The 17592-nt window shown below is 48.6% G+C and overlaps 1 protein-coding gene across 1 annotated transcript in view; it reads right to left on the reverse strand.

Moving 5' to 3' along the window:
- Window positions 1–12010, reverse strand: part of LOC142570874 (synaptogenesis protein syg-2-like) — a 154946-nt gene extending 142936 nt beyond the window's left edge. The window contains exon 1 of the mRNA XM_075679182.1: window positions 11365–12010. Within this exon, the coding sequence (XP_075535297.1) occupies window positions 11365–11518 (154 nt within the window). The 5' untranslated portion in view covers window positions 11519–12010. The remainder of the gene's footprint in view (window positions 1–11364) is intronic.
- Window positions 12011–17592: the final 5582 nt, after the last annotated feature.

The raw sequence follows: 17592 nt of genomic DNA on the forward strand, positions 1-17592 counted from the left end.
CCGTGCGAGAACAGTCGCGTTTGCTGTGAGCTCTCGGCCCCAGTGCCGATCCCTTCATGTCCTGTATAATGACCTGTATATAGTGTATAAAGTCCCTTTTGTTATTCTCACCGACGCCTGACTCGGAGTCTTCGCTACCAACGCTCTGTCACGAAACGGGTGACGAGCGCTACGGGACCACCTCAAAGTCGTAACAAGGCACAAAATCGAGTCCCAAGATGATTCTATGTGGACACTGTTCCAAAACATAAAACAAAACAGAAGTATGGCATCCAGCAACAGTAACGCGGGCGGTACTCATCCCAGTAACAATCGGAGTTGCACCGTCAGCTACGCGGACTACAGTGATCCGAGCGAGGGTGAGAACTTTGTTTAGAAGATAACGGAGGATGGAGCTCATAACTTATATGTGGGCGCCAGTGTCAATGAGAAATATTACAGGTGTACCGTCCACGTCTTCTTTAATAAGATTGGAATGTCTAGGTAGCGCGCACAGAGGAATTTCGGGTCGGGTTATCATGGCAGGCTCACCTCTCGGAGCTGCGCCGCTTAGTTAGTGGATAGGCTAGAGAAGAAATGCGACAGAGCAGGATTGTCTTGAACGTGCATCGGCATGCGAGAACTGGCAGCCGGACTTCGAAAACTTGAGTATGTCTGGCGAGGCTGTGAGTTCCACGGAGTGTGGCAATGGCGGCAAATATGTCCGACTCGTCCACAGCAGAAGCAGATAGGCCTGTCATCTGAGGTACGCCATGCTGCCGAGTTGGTGTAACGTGCACGAGCGTAGCAGCGTCGGTATGGATCAGGTGTTACAGCTGGCCGGTATTCCGGTGTGTTGACTGGGTAAACTGACTGCAGTCCCATGTTGGCTAGTTCTTGCCATACTACGGTTCGCATGAGGGAAAGTGTCGTTTGAGTATCTACGGGGGCACGTACTTGAGGCAAAACAGGAGAGGCAGCTTCAATCTGCCGTCGGATGATACGCCCTATATTCATTCTCTGGTGCAACAGGAATGGGTGGTAGGTGGTTGTCCTCTCGCGTAGATCTCGAAAGCGTGTTGGGGAGGCATGAACTTCATCACCTCCTGAACTGTGGAGAAGTCTTTGTGAAAGAGAAGATCAAACGCGTCATCCGCTATACCCTTGAGGATGTGGGCGAACTTTTCAGCTTCCGACATATTTTCATCTATTTTGCGGCAGAGCGCTATAGCGTCGTGAATAAATGTCGAGTACGACTCGGCGCAACTCTGAACCTGGCATGCAAGTGTTTCCTGAGCGTCACGACGGCGTCCGATTGGCTTGCCAAACAAATCGGGGAGCTTTTCTTTACACACATCCCAAATCGTGATTTCTTGTTTGTAGATTGTAAACTACACTTGTGCCGTTCCCGCACGATAAAATATTATGTTGGCTAGCATGAGTGCATGGTCCCAGTGGTTGAGTCCACTTAGCCGTTCGTACATTTGCAGCCAGTCTTCAACATCCCCGTTGTCGTCGACGGGAAACATACCAGGGTTACGCGGTTGTATGAGCACAAGGTGGCGGTTGGTGGTGGTAGGTTCGGGTACGGTCGGCGAAGTGCCTGAAGTACTGTCATCATAGTCTTGAGTAGGCATGGCAGATGGAGCCAAGGAGCGTTCGCTGCGTAGATTCGTCTTTAGTGTTGAAGAACCCGCACGCTGCACCACATTGTTACAGGGAGGAAAAGTCATACAATATATTTACAGGTTATATAAAGAAGAACGCTTCGGATGTCACTCAAGATGGCGACCAAACCACGCGAACATGACCGAGCGTCGTCGTCTTCTTTCTCTTCATCTTCATCGCTGGCAGCGCCTTGTAGAAATATGGATACTCCAAGGGCATTTCCGTCGTCGGCGTCTGTGTTGCCGTCGCCGTGAGGTTCCGTATAAAGACCGAGGGCGATAACGCCATCGCCGTGCGCACTATGCTGCTTGTGCGAGTGAAAGCATGCGGGGGGAGCCGACGATCGCGGCTTAATCTCGTCCGCGTGAAAGAGGACGCGCGCCGGTCTCCCGTCGTACGCGAGGCATCCAACGTTGTGAGGCAACGGGGAGAGAAGACAGGGAGGGGGGGGGGGCTACTCCGGCTTTGCGTTGGGGGCAGAGTCCAAGTGCGTCGGCGGTTCGTAGCTTTGCGCGTGCTGTGTTTTGTCAGCATTCACTTTTCGTTGAAGTGATGGACAGTATGAATGTCACTTCGCTCGCTGTTGCTGCCGCGTTTCCTCGCGCCGGCGTTCGGACAGCGAGTTTCCGCGGTTATCGAATCAGATGTGTTCATGTTTGCGTGTGCGCGCGCTACACTATGCTTGTTAATTTAGTTAGTGTGCCTACGTTTACAAGTCTGTACGGCTGATAAAACTATCACCCTTACTTCGTCCACTAATTTGCTAACGCAGTCGATGCTTCACCTTTCGTGCAAAACTGCGACTCTATTTTTTTTTTTTTTCATAATCACACGAAGTCCCCAGACAGTGAAGTCTGATGAAGTACAGGGGCAGTTAGCTGCTATATTTAGTTGAAACTTTAAATATTAAAGGGCAAAAGGAAACAAAAGCGGACGAAAAGAAAAGTTGCCGCAACCGGGAGACGAAACCTGTACATCCCGCGCAGTATGCGTGCGGTTCTTCACCATTTAAAACTACATTGGCGGCCAACCGACCTTTTGGGGTGTTTGGAAATGCGAAAAACTATATCTCTGGGAAAAGATCTAAGTCATTTTTGAAGAGAAATCAGAAGTACTCAGTGTGGGCAAGTGCTGTAGTCCTGGAACCTTGAGAAGCATAATCAGTCCCAGTTTTCCAAGCGCAGTTGCAGTGTGCGAACGAAATGTCGACGCCAGCAGAAAAAGAAATGGTGTGGTGCATATACAGCTGTACATTCATACTGGTAGAAATCAGATGCAAAGTGTTAATTACCAGACAAGGGGTGGAAGCACCAGCGTCCCGTAGTACGCACACGCAAAAAAATAAACGATAAAGCTGATATTACAGGCTATAGGGCGTTGTCTTGCATCTATTCGCGAAGCCAGTTGTGATGGACAAGCACGCATTACCAATTAGGGTTGTATGGCTGGTCTTATCTCGTCATTCAAGTTTAAAGGTTGTCGTCACCATGCTACACATGGCAGCGTGTCAACCGATGTCTGGGCTAAGTGCGTCTTAAACATTTCAAGAAGCAGGTATCAGTACAGCAAAGCCGTTTTAGGTTGACGTAAATGGACAGGCTGATCGCCGTGACACAGTCTGTTGACGCAAGAACTTGTTGCACATGTAAACAGATTGCATCGAGTCGCAACTACAGAAGCACCTCAGGGGCACCAAGCCAGCTATATACGTGGTATACTATATACTTGTCCTATATACTTAATGTAGAGGACAATGGAATACATTTATTGTGGTATATATATATATATATATATATATATATATATATATATATATATATATATATATATATATATATATATTGGAGAGCCGACAAAGCATTCCCTTGTGGGGTAACTATATAATATCACGCAACCACCGCATAATCGATGGACCCCAGAGACCGCTCACAGACGCGATGTCTTCTACTGGATGTACTCTTTTAGCGCGCACTATCTGTTTGCTTGTCTTTTTATTTCGTTCTATCACAATCTCCCTTCTCTTCAGCACAGCAGCCGCCACCGGACGTTTGACTCATTGACATTCCTGCCTCTCATTTTACTGCGACGCCAGTTAGAATTTCGAAGCCTCGTTCCCATCTGCCTGTTCGTACTTCTCGTTATGGCTACGACGACTATTTCCAAGTCGTCTTCAGGTCAACTCTTCATCATCAGAGGCCCCCTAGCCGTAGGATGACAATAACGAAACTTAGCCCACCGATGCTATCGGGATTCTAAATCACCTCCTCTCTGTAACGTGTATTCGGGAAGCGGACGCACTGGCCCCTTCGCTATCACTCAGCTTCGGCAATTAATAATTCCTTTGGTGTTTTGCGCTCAACGCATACTCTCGGAGTGGTGGCCTGTGTGAGTGCATTTCGGAGTTCATAAGAGGCAGCGCTGTAGCGGACAAGGACGACGTTAGTGCATCACAAATAAGTTCTTGCTTTTACGTTTCTTCCTTCCTTTTTTTTTTTTTATATGGCGGTGTACGTTGTGGCAGCTCTCTGCGGTCGCAATCAGCTAGTTCTCAGCCTAAAGACTCACTGAGATTCCCTCTTTATGTTTTGTTCTAATTTTCCTTCTTTATATTTTTCTGGCGGCACCGCAGAAACTGTTTTACTAGTATATATGTGCATTGGAGCCATGCCATGACACCTAACTCAGTAGCATGTCCAGATCGACTACGCTGGTCTAGGCACTTTAGTAAATGAATCGCCATGCAGGGAAAAATTTTGCTACAAATGGTCTCGTAACGTTTTTGCAAGTGTACCGATGTAATGCCGACAGGCGACCACACTACTTCTTTAGTTGGCCTACATTGGAGGAGGAGGAGGAGTAGGAGGAGGAGGAGGAGGAGGAGGAGGAGGAGGAGGAGGAGAAAATAAAGAGAGAAGGCAGGGATGTTAACCAGAATTGCGTCTGGTTGGCTACCCTACTCTGGGGGACGGGGAAGAGGAAATAGGAAGATTGGCTATACAAAGAAGTTAGGGTCACATTACAACCGCACGGAGACTTGCGGCTTTAAGGAGATCGCACCATTTCCCCTGAACGGGCTCGCGCTGTGCTTTTTGAAATGTGCTCACAGGCCTCGCTTCTGCAATCATGCATGAGTGAAGAGATCAAAACTAAGAGGGACCCCATGCTCCATACAACTATACGATGATTGACAGAGGAAGACTTCACTGGTCAGTATTCACCACGACGTTGAAGCGTAACAAGGCATACAAATTGGTCAGTAAAGTTAAATGCGACAAATCTGAATTATTGTCCTGCAGGGCTTCGCACAACATTCGCGGCCTTTGGAGATATTGATGACACGATCGTCCCTGTTTAGCACACAGTGCTGTAAATCCCTAAAAGTAGTAGCTCTTAGTCTTAGTTTTTGCCAAGCTGCATCGTCTCACAGTTGACCGGTTGATGAACTGTCGGTTCCCGCCAAGGGCTAGTCAGGTCAAACTTTCTGATGATGCCGTGAACGCGTCGATGACAGCAAGCGCAGGGAATAAGGGCAAGTGAGCGTGCGTAGGCAGATAGGTGCAGTTCAAAGCTCCTTTAATGTCGAGTTACATAAGTAGATGGCGCGCCGACTGAACGTGGAGGCAAGCCCTCAATGTTCGGAGTACTCAGCTATCGCTTTTAGTCCTTAAGCCCGGCAACCTAACGAAACAACAGCAAACATTTCGACATCACCGCCTTTCCAGTGCATTCACTCCTATACTTCGCAGCTATTGAACTATTAGAAAGTATCGGAAAGCTATCGGCCAGGCAGCGATGCCCATCGCGTCCATAGAACGTATTCTGCGACAGTCACTCTAGGTGATACTATCGCCTTCGCCTGACCTAGTGCTCAACCAACCAATCAGCTCATCCGGTTTTGCTCAACCAGCCAATCAGCACTGGCCTGACGGCCGAGGTGATAGTAACGCCGAAAGTGATCGTAACAAAATACGTCCCCGTGTGTTCGCATTACGCTATTTCCAATGGAAGCATCGACATATCGCGATTCCGCTGTTCAAAGCCCTAAGGTCACCGCTCGCCGACAGCATGCTACGCAACGTCGTGATGTTTTTTTTTTTTACTTGGTCGCAGCGACTCTGACGCAATAGGCACGTGCCGTGCCAGTGAACCACGACCGATCAATTCGGCAAAACAGGGAAGATTCCCGTCGCGAGCGCTATACCACCAGCGATCGTACGCTGTCACAGTAGTCGACGGCTGCGTACCCGTGTGCGAGCGAAAGCTTGGGCAGGCGACGAAAAGCATTGTATGTTCACGTTCTCCTCCACAGCCATATATATATATATATATATATATACATACATATATATATATATATATATATATATATATATATATATATATATATATATATATATATATATATATATATATATATATATATATATATATTACAGGTAAAGTCAACCACGAAAGTTTATGGGCCACGGGATCTCAAGAAACGTTGAAGTTCCTAGCAGCCTCCATTAGTAACCATTAAATTCGTACATCAAAATGTTTAATGCATATACTAGTAGGGGCTGGAAATGGGCAGGCTGCGGAGATATTCAGCTTTATCTCAGTTCCCATGATCCGTAAATTTTTGTGGTCAACTGCACCTTCCAGCCGCATTTGTGGAGCTCCTGTTGTCGTCTGCTTGTAACAACATTGTCACATACGTTGTTCTGAGCACAACAAAAACTTTATGTTGTTTCGGTTTTTGAGCTGTAATGCAGAGACAGTGGGGCTGTGTTCCCTTTTTTTTCTACTTTGCAAGTCCTCCGCGTCTCGCAAAGCCCCCCGCCACCCTATTCACCCCCCCCCCCCCGTCCATCCTCACAAAACGGTGAAGAAAAGGGAAGAACACGAAATAAAGGAGGCGAAATCGCATGTCAAGACAGCAATAGAAAGCGAACTTGGACAACTATGTGCAAGACGGCGAATGACACCATGTGGAAAGCAGATCGACGCACGATTAAATTATTGGATTTAGCGTCCCGAAACTGCGCAGTGGGTTACGAGGGACGCTGTAGCGGTGGGTTACCGATTAACTTACACCACCTGGGGTTCTTTAGCGTGCACCAAAAGCACGATACGCGATCAGTCTTGCATTTTTTTTCGCCATCGGAATGCAGGTCACCGCGGCCAGGAATCGAACGGCAGACTTGTGCTCAGCAGCACAACGCCGTATAAAGTGAGTGAATGCTGCAGATGCGTGCTCAGCACGAGAGAAGCTTGAGTGAGCCAGTGAAAACTTTATTCGAAATGTCCGGCGATTTGGGCGGGGAGGGGCCATAAGCACCCCAGCCTAGGTGACGGCCTCGAGTCCTTGTACATGGGCGGCTTCCTCGGCGTGCTGGCCGGTCCACAGTTGATCGGCGAGGTCGTGGTTGAGCAGGGCCGCCTCCCAACGCACCCCGCGGTTCGTTACTGCCATGTCTAACCCGTTCGTCGGGGACTCCCGCTGCACGCTACCGGTGCATTCCCACAGCATGTGCTGCAGCGTCGCTCTGGCTCCGCACGCTTTACGCTCGTCGGATGAATAAATGTCAGGGTAGCAGAGATGAAGGATCGGCAGGTTCGGATATGTGTGTGTTTGCAATTGCCTCCAGACAACCGCCTGTGTATCGTTTAGTTTGGCTTGGGGTGGAGGATATTTACATCTGTTCCATCTGTAGGGTTGCGTGATGTCTCTGGAAGTGGTCATGTGATCCCTCCACGTCCACTCCCGCATCGCTCTCGCCGCGGGCGAGACGTCCGGATTGCCGGCGGGCGCCGCGGCTCGGCATGTAAGTCCTCGAGCCACGGCGTGGCCCGTCTCGTTGCCTGGGAGCGGAGGGACCGTGGGGGCGTGCGTCCATACGAGGACAGTGTCGTTCTTGAGGCAAATATTGCCGTCTTGAATTTGGAGAATGCGGGCCCCTTCCCGGGAGATCCGGCCGCTAGCGTAGTTGAGCATCGCTGCTTGCGAGTCGCTTATTAGCACCTCGACGTCCGTGAGTTCTTTTTTTTTACCGTCTCTGTGAATTGAATGGATTCGTTTGATTTTTCTTTGTGCATATTTATTTTTGATTTTCTTTGTGCATATTTGATTTTTCTTTGTGCAGACTGCTCCGCGCTTGCGCCATATATACGGGGGCGAAGATGCAACATAGAAGGCGGACCGGTGCGACATCACGGGAGGGATATTGCGACCGATTCGACGATTGTGATTGGCCGAGATACAGTCATCGAATTTCCTAGTCTAGTCTCTTAGAGAATACGACGGTACGAAAAAGCGGAGATCTTTGGTGCAGTTAGTGGCGCTTACATGTCCTGATGGGAACTCAGACGTTTATATACTCCTATAGGTGGAATGGACTTCCGTGTCGGGAAGCAGTGTAATTAATCTATAATGAACCCTTATCCTTAATTCCCACTACCAAACGAAGTCGTCAATGGGCTTGGTGTCTTCCTGGCCCAAACGTCACCTCGAGCCGCAACACTGCCCATAAGATATCGCTAGCTATTGCTTTGTACCCGCTGCGTTGTATTTCAGGGAAAACTGGCAATTTTTTTGTCTCTACGACACCCATAGATGCCTTGGCACAGGTCTGGTGAGATTTGTAGAGAGAGAGAAAGAATAGGCGAAAAGCAGGAAGGTTAACTATATTGTTTGTGCGGTTAACTGTAAGTTTGCGCATTGCCCCGCATCCTATATACACTAAACAATCCACGATGGTCAATGCTGCCGCGTAAGCGACGGTAGGAAATGACCACGTGGTAACAGGATGGAAATTTATTAAGGCCCGAGAGCCTGCTAATCGTCACCAGGCTACAAGCTATGCCGGACGTTTCATCGCTCATGCGCTCGTCCCTAGCTCCCGTTGACACTAACCGGCGTGGCGGTGCTGATGATAGCGAACACATACGACAAACGCTATTCCGTGTGCTGCAGCGAGCTGATTCTCGGATGCGGAGTCGTTTTCGCGGGGCTAACAGGGCGAATAGTTATCTTTAAAATGAGCAGAATTCCTATGCAGCTTTGACGTAAGCGTAAGTATGGCAAAATTTAAGTAGGGCTATATATAGAACAAGGGCATGGTGACGAGAAGTACAGGCTTTTGAGATGGACAAACGTTGCTGAGTTGCGGAAGATATCAAACTTGCTTCTCCTGGGAAGATCCACATATTGAAAGAAAGGTAAACAGTGTAGAAGCGGGCAGAGCTGCACCGGGAAGGCGCTGGCAAGGAACGTAAGTTTGCACAACGAGATCAGTAGTGAGGAGAGAAATAAAGACTCAGGAATGTTAGGACCTGCGTTGAAGGATCATGCGTCCTTTATATGAAATCAAGACCCATCATGGTCTTTGTTAACGCCTGTTATACGTTTTGTCGTATGTTTAGAGAAATTATGTTCCGCTTTAAGAAACATCCTGTCCAATGAGTTACTTAAATTCCTGTGAGGTTACTAGTTTATTGATGAGGAGAACTCGCGGCGCTTTGGTTATATCATTGAAAGACGCACGCACTTTGTCATTGTTCAACTACTAAGAAGGGCTCAAAGAAACGATGACGTCGAGGACACACGTTAGGAAAAGATGCAGTTGTGAGGTTTCGACACGTGAAAAATAGCGAAAAATTTGACAACACCAATTCGACCATTTACGCCAAATCCCGAAGCTCGTAGTTGCATCACGTTGGAGCGAACGTATGGAGACGTTATTCCAGCGCCGCACCTGCTTCATGAAAATTCCCATCAGTTTTTAAAACATTGAACACTATCACAGGTTTGGTCATGAGCACAGTGTGCGCCTGGTCTGTTCTACAGTACACGCCCTGTGTGGCACGAGGACTTGTCACAGTAGCCGGCAGCCTCTTCAACTTACTTGTCATTTCTGCAACGCAGGTGTCCGTGCGCGAGATTATCTCCGAGTAAACATTGAGTAGAATACCTCACCATGGGTCCGACGAGCTTCCCTCTCGAACCAGCTCTTCAGACGCGATGCTAAACCTTCTGCTGTTCAAGGGTTCGATATCTTTGCTTCAACGAGAGCAAGATGTGTCGTCTGCTTTAATCATTATTTTCAACATGATGTGTTCGCGCATGCGAACACATCACATCACTCTCATCACAACATCACAACACATCACTCTCCTTGGGCTGACGAGGCTCCACTGGACAGAGCACCGATTCACGTAGGCTATCAGTTCTGAATGGCCGATGGTCACCTGTGCTCACAGTTTTGACGATGCTCAGAAGCGAGCGTACAGGTCGGGCATTCTCGCTCACAAGTAAATTGACTCGTTGTTCATTTCATACTGAATTTCACGGCCAGGAATAAAGAGCGTTAGTGAGTAACGAATGGCGGTAGTGGATGTGAGTATGAACGGGAACGGGTGCCGGTGATTTTGATTGGACGGGAGTATGAACAGACCAAGCACGCGCTTTGCTGATGACCAAACCTGAGAGTGTTCAATGTTTTAAAGGCTGATGGGAATTTTCATGAAGCAGGTGCGGCGCTAGAAGAACGTCTCCATACGTTTGCGCTCCAACGTGATGCAACTTCGAGCTTCGGGGTTTTGGCGTAAATGGTTGAACATGGCCCGCGTGCGTGAGTGCGCGTGAGTATGTATGTGTGTGAATGCCGGTAAGTGTGATTGGAAGTGACTATGAGCACAAGTGTGATTTGGTGAGTAAGATGCAGCGCGAGCAATTAAAAACGTAAGTGAATATACTGACGAGCCTGAGTACCCACGAGTGTGAGTGAGTACACAGCCTGCGAAAACCAACCTATACCAACCTATACCGTATACTAACAGTGAGGAGTTGTCATTAGCCTTCTGGCAGCACACAAAAGAAGCTGCTGTTAGTTATGATGTCTATATGAATATGCGTTAGCAAAAGGTTTAAATACTAGTCTCATGGACTTGCTGCAGTATGTTTCGAATTCACAATGGATAATTGTCGCTGAAGTGGTAAAAAGTGAATGCGTAATATGCGCCGAATAGTATATATGCGAGACTATATACCTAGATCAACAGCATGGCTCCTTTTTATATTGGTTACCACTTGTTCACTGTATTGTTTGGGAGCTGCGAAATTAGTTTATATCTAGTTCATTTTGTGCACGGAAAACAATGAATAGCCGAATCCCATGCAACCACACAAATCACAGCAAAGTCTTCTATCACTAGGTGGAAAGTCACTAAACCTTTTTTTTATATTCTATCAACTTACTTTAGACTCATAAAATATTACGCATCGGCAAAGTTAGTACGGATATATTATGGTATTTGATCAGCCCTTAAACGCCCATGTAATTACAGAAGCATTTACTAGAAGGAATGCTAAACTCTATCAAGTCAAACATTGGCGCTTGTGGTCTGCTTTAAGAAGCCCAACCAACAAGCGTCAAACTAAAGTTCATGTGTAAGTTGCAATGGCCTGTCTCTAGATGAGTACTGCCGATGATAAAAACCGCCAACCCTGTTATGAAAGTGCCTGCAATGCAGTGTTCTTTTGTTGGCAGCTTGAAGCCACAAATATCCGCCCTCTTGAGCTTGTTTGATAATAAGAGTCATGCTGAGCACCGAAAATATTCCTTCTTAGGTTTCTTCTTGCACCGACGCACATGCAACTTACCAAATAAATCTCAGCTACAAAGTGCAAACGTCTCTAGACGCATCGAAAGGAGAACAGATGCGTGCAATGTATACCTGTGACGGCTTGATAGCGGCCCTGCACGGCAGTTTCACAGAAGCAAAACGCCGCCACTGCAAGCAAAGTCCAACAATTTCGCCGACGAAAACGACGTCCGCAAGTCATCGCCCTCGTTCCGACCGAAGCAAGCATCGTCCGGCGAGAGCTCATTACCGTCCCATAGCGGCCACCTCGAACGTCCCGCTGACACAGCCTTTTTCACGCGCCGGCGACGATGCGAGTCATCTGTTGCGCGCCACAACAACGTGACGCCTCGCCGGTCGGCGGCGTTGTTTCAGCACCATAGCGCTTCTGCTGACACCGGCTCGCGAAGTGCTCGGCCCGCATCGATGGGCGCCTCCGACGTAACACTGTTGCCCGGCTCGGTGTCGATCGGGAAGTTCACCGCCGGGACACGCGGGACGCTGGGGATGAGCGTTCGCGCGCTCGCCGCGGAAGAGCGCGCAGAAACGCCGAGGCTTCCAGCCGCCATCTGTCGGGAAAGTAGAGAACTGAGCGGACGGCTGGCTGCGTAAGTGGATCCTCGAGGTACTCCCGAAAACATCGTTGCGCGGTGCGTTTTCCTATATAGGCAGACTTGAACCCAAATTCTGACGCCTTTTCGCGTGCCTGTGTAGTGGCTTGCATGGATAAAGACTCATAAACTTTTGTTTAGACTAAGCATCCTGCAAAGCGCTAGTTTACTATTACTATCTGCGCGCTGACGTCAGTAATACCGTCTTTAAGCCACCTGTTGACCGGTACATTCGACACTTTCACTAAGTATTACTACAAGCGATCCTCGCCGCCTACATCGACTCAGCCGTGGGGTGGGTGTCCAGCAGGCTTCTGAGCTGAGATGCCCCAATATATCGCACCTTTCCTTGAAAATAAAGTTTACTACTACCACTACTGCTGCTACTACTTCTACTACTACTACTACTACTACTACTACTACTACAATTACTATTACTATTACTACTACTACTACTACTACTACTACTACTACTACTACTACTACTACGTGATTTGACATTTGTAAACAGAGGCCGATGCAAAAAAGTTATCGAGTCATACTGCGTCATATTCTTTGTCATGGAAAGCGGCGACTTAGTGGCGCGAGATAATTGTTGCGTCATATGCACAATAGCTTTGTCAGCACTAAAAATACACGCGTAAAAGGGATATTGCTTGCAATTCAGGAAACCAGAGTGTGCTTTGTAGCACTTACTTTGATTGCTGAATTATGGAGGTGGCGTAGATATCAACCGTAAGCGCTAGAAGAAGCGTTAGCTCGGGGCCGACTCCAATTACCCTGATTAATTACATGCAAAACGCAGAAATACTTTTGGGAAACAACTGCTGGACTGACTTGAATGAAATTTGAGAAAGAAAGTTCAATTCCAGTGACTCTTGAAGCAATATATTTGTTTAGGGCCGGGGATATATTAAAAAAATTCCCAGAACTTGCTAAGTCGAAAAAAGTGTGAAGCACTAAGTTTACAAATCCTGCACCAAAAGCAAGTATTGCAGTTCTGTAAAATACATCTGTTAGTGAATCTAAAGGGTATAAATTTGACACATCAATTTACAGCTTACTTGAAATTGTTGCGATGTTTACGAGGATTTGCAAAAGTCCTAATCTCAAATTATTGCTATATTGCAGAGCGGTGTATATGTCTTCATAAATCTGCTTTACAGAATTGTGATAGCATTATTTATTGCTGAGTGGAACACTCGGTACTTTAGTTCTTTTCCATTCTGCAATTTTAAACATTTTTAAACAAACGACAGTCTAAATAAAACATCTGCTTCTTACGCTCACTAAATCTTAACTTTTTTATTTCAAATGCAACAAACTGCATCAAAATCAGTGCAATGGTTACCAAAAAGATTTCTTTCTCCATTCCCATCTATTTAGATAGAATTTCTTGAGCGAAAGCTTCCTGCTAACGGAATCATTGTTTCTCCATAAGCACTATAGAAGAACCTTTGTCATATTGAAATAAATGACTTCGCTCATTTATAGAATGGGGAGACCAAAAAGAATATTTTTTCCCGGCCTCTTTCGGCTAAGCGTATGGTTTTGGTATTTACAAAACAACAGGTTAAGAATAAGATTGCTTCCAGATTATTTGTGCGAATAAATGCTTAAACAGTGTAACATGTCTTCGTCCTTTACCACTGCTTGCGCAAAGATTGAGCAGGTCTTTATTACAACATCTGCAGACCCATACTATATCATGACGGACATCCTTCAAAATGGTAACGTTGTACGTTGATGCTCCATTTCACGCTGTTGTAAGCCATGGTGACATCTGAACCTAAAACAGACAGACTCGTTGCATTTTGTCCTCTTGCTTCTGTTACGTTTCGCCTACGACGCGCGGTAAAGCCGGCGAGGATACAACAGACGCCAGGGCTTCGTTCAAAGCGGCAGACATTTTGGCCCGTTCGGCGCCGCCGCTACGCCTCCCTGCCAAGCGCGTCCAGGCATGTTCCAATGCCACGTGTCTTCATGTGCGTGTGTGAGTGTATGTGCATATTGGTGCCCACGCTTGTCGAAGCGCGGCAGCCGGGGAGAGGAGCTCCCAAAAACTGTGAAGCAAGGGGGTCCGAGCGGCGCCGACACGACGGCTGCTCCTCCTTCTCTTCCCATTGTGCCCACGCTTGTCGAAGCGCGGCAGCCGGGGAGAGGAGCTCCCAACAACTGTGAAGCAAGGGGGGTCCGAGTGGCGCCGACACGACGCTGCGCCACCTTATCCCATTGTGCCCGAGCGGCACCGTCACGTGCTCGTCTATAGAGGGGTTCCTTCTTGCCCTCAACTGCGAGAGTATAAAAGCAGCTGCCCCCGGACGCCAAAAAGAGGGCTCCGATTTCTTCTGTTGAGTAACGTGCACTCCCGTCTCTCTACTTCGGTCAACCTGACCGCCAACTCTTTGCGATGTTAGAATAAACAAGTTGTTTTGTTGTTACCAGTCGACTCATGCTTTGCCGAGACCTTCGGATGCTTCCAGTTGTACCCCAGGCCGCCAGGCCAACGCTACCCTTGGGGCTTGCGACCCAGGTGCAACAACGGGCGTCAGCGCCGAGTTCCCAACCACTCGTACCAGCGGTGCGATTACAACAACTGTCTGCCAGCGGTGAGATCGCGACAACGGAGGCCAGCAGCGAAGATATGCGGTTGACTGTATGCTGAGCAGCTCAACGACGATCCGGGAGCAGTGCAACGAGCCCTGTGTGATGACTGGTTGCCTGCAGCGGAACGACTGCGCGGAATTCTTGGCTGCGAGGTTTGGTGAGTGCGGGACTTTCTTCTTCTGAGCTTTGCCAGGCTTTTGTTAGTGTCAGAAACAGAGCTGGTAATTGTGGTTGTCGTTGCTGCCGGGTTAGTTTGCGGCAAGACAATATTAGGCAGTAGAGAAAGCAGCATTCAGAGCAGCCATGGATTTGAAGTCGTTGCGCAAATCGAAATTGCTGGAGCTTGCAAGAGAGTTGGGTCTGGATGTCTCAGACAAACTCAGAAAACCTGAACTGCTAAGGGCTATTCTTAAGTTAGAAGCTGAGGATGACGAGCTGTCGGAATGCCTTGAGACTATTGAGGAGAGGTCAAAAAGGCAGGAGCGCGAACTTAAAGAACAGAAAGAGAAAGAAGAGCGTGAACGTAAAGAAGAGAAAGAAAAAGAAGAGCGTCAACACGCTTTGGAAATGAAGCGTCTCGAGGTAGAGATGGAACGCGCTCGTAATGGAAGTCAGGCACACGGTGCAGGAGAACGCGTATTGTTCAAAATGACTGACCTGATGCGGCCGTTTAAGCTTGGAGAGGACATTGGTTTGTTCCTGGTTAACTTTGAGCGAACGTGCGAGAAGCAGGGGTTCTCTCGGGAAACGTGGCCACAGCGCTTGCTCACTTTGTTACCCGGCGAGGCGGCCGACGTAGTCGCTCGCTTGGATAGAGAGGAGGCAGAGGATTTCGACAAAGTGAAATCGAGTCTGCTAAAAAAGTACCGGCTGTCAGCGGAGGCGTTCCGTCGGAAGTTTCGGGAAAATGAGAAAGAGAGAAGTGAGTCATACACAGAGTTTGCGTACAGGCTAATGTCAAACATGCAGGAGTGGCTCAAAGAAGAGAAAGCGTTTGGTGACCACGATAAAGTTCTGCTGTGCTTCGGGCTGGAACAGTTTTATAGTCGGTTACCTGAGAACGTGCGGTACTGGGTCTTGGATAGGCCAGACGTTTGTACGGTGGCTAAAGCCGCTGAGCTAGCTGAGGAGTTTGTGACGCGTCGGGCTCGCGGAGCTAAGGACGGTCAAAAGGGTGAATTTGGCTCGAAGTTTGAGAGGCCGAAGTTCACACCCATGAGAGCAAAGGGGAACACACGTAGTGCGGATGCGAGTGAAAGCAGTGCGACCGAACCTAAGGAGACCGCGGCAGCCGAAGCCGAACGCAGAAAGCGGTTCGAGATGAGGCAAGCGCGCGTTTGTTATACGTGCCAGAAGCCGGGTCACTTTTCGGCGCAGTGTCCGGAAACAACACCAAAAGTTGTGTTTTTTTCATTATGCAGCACTGACGAGAACATGAAGCTTCTCGAGCCTTACATGCGAGACCTCCTCGTGAACGGGAAAGAGTGCCGAGTGCTTCGCGATTCCGCAGCTACGATGGATGTAGTTCACCCCTCCTACGTAGAACCCGATATGTTCACGGGCGAGTGCGCATGGATCAAGCAAGCCGTGGAAGCTCATAGCGTGTGTCTGCCGGTAGCAAAAGTGCCTATTGAAGGACCTTTTGGAGCGCTTGAGACGGAGGCGGCAGTGTCATCTATGCTGCCCTCCCAGTACCCGTACCTATTTTCGAACAGGTCCGATCACCTCCTGCGCGAGAAGGGGCTTTTGTTTGGTGAGGCTAGCGTTCAGGCCTTAACCAGATCGAAGGTTCGGGAGCTCGCTGCAAAGGCGGTAGTTGCGGGGCCGACGTTGGCGAACAATGAGAAAGGGTCAGAGGCGCAGAAAGCCGATATTCAGAGCACGCCCGAACTGAATAAAATTGAGTCTGTAACGTTAAAGGCACCAGATACTGGAGAGGAAAATCCCGATGCGGGAAAGTTAGAAGAGCTATCTGCAGATTGCTCATCGCGCCTACGTCAGACGGAATTAATAGGTTGCTAAAAGTCAGCCGGTCGGCTTTGATAGCCGAGCAAAAAAAGGATGGCAGCCTAGAAAACATACGCTGCATTGTCAAGGAAGGTATCGCCAGGAAAAATGCCCGTTTTGTGGAAAGAGGTGGAGTCCTGTACCGGAAGTATCTAGACGGCAGAGGAGTGGAGTTCGATCAGCTGATCGTGCCTCAATGCTATCGTGAGGATCTGTTGCGCTTGTCGCACGGGGGTTCATGGTCCGGACACCTAGGAGTTAAGAAAACTAAGGACCGTCTCTTGCAAGAGTACTATTGGCCAGGGTGTTTTCGGGACGCAGACCACTTCGTGAGGTCATGTGACACCTGTCAGCGGGTGGGCAAACCAGGGGACAAATCGAGGGCGCCGTTGAGATTGGTACCTATCATTACGGAGCCTTTTAGACGGCTCGTTATTGATACAGTGGGACCTCTGCCGGTAACCGCCACGGGGTACAGACACATTTTGACTGTGATCTGCCCAGCGACAAAGTTCCCTGAAGCAGTGCCGCTTAAAGAACTCAGCTCAGTTGAGATAGTCAATGCACTACTGTCCATATTTGCGCGAGTTGGTTTTCCTGCGGAAATCCAATCAGATCAGGGCACAGTGTTTACTAGCGCTTTGACGACAACTTTTCTCGAAAGGTGTGGGGTAAAGCTCAGTGTACACAGTGTACACAGCTCAGTGTACCACCCACAGTCGAACTCCGTTGAGAAGCTCCACTCCGTCATGAAGCGCGTGTTGAGAGCATTGTGTTTTGAACATCAAACTGACTGGGAGCTGTGTCTGCCTGGGGTGATGTTTGCATTAAGGACCGCGCCGCATGCAGCTACGGGGTTTTCGCCAGCTGAGCTGGTGTACGGTCGCTCGCTTCGATCTCCGCTTCGCATGCTTCGAGAATCGTGGGAAGGCAGGGGCGACGACCCAGTCGTGGTGGAGTACGTGCTTAAGCTCCTCGAACGCTTAAGAAGGGCACAGGAGTTGTCAGGTGAATCAATGGCAAAGGCCCACCAGAGGGCCAAGGTTTATTATGATCGGACCGCCAGGGCCCGTCGTTTTGAGGTGGGCGATGAGGT

This window comes from Dermacentor variabilis, chromosome 2 (genome assembly GCF_050947875.1).
Source record: "Dermacentor variabilis isolate Ectoservices chromosome 2, ASM5094787v1, whole genome shotgun sequence".
Lineage (NCBI taxonomy): Eukaryota > Metazoa > Arthropoda > Arachnida > Ixodida > Ixodidae > Dermacentor > Dermacentor variabilis.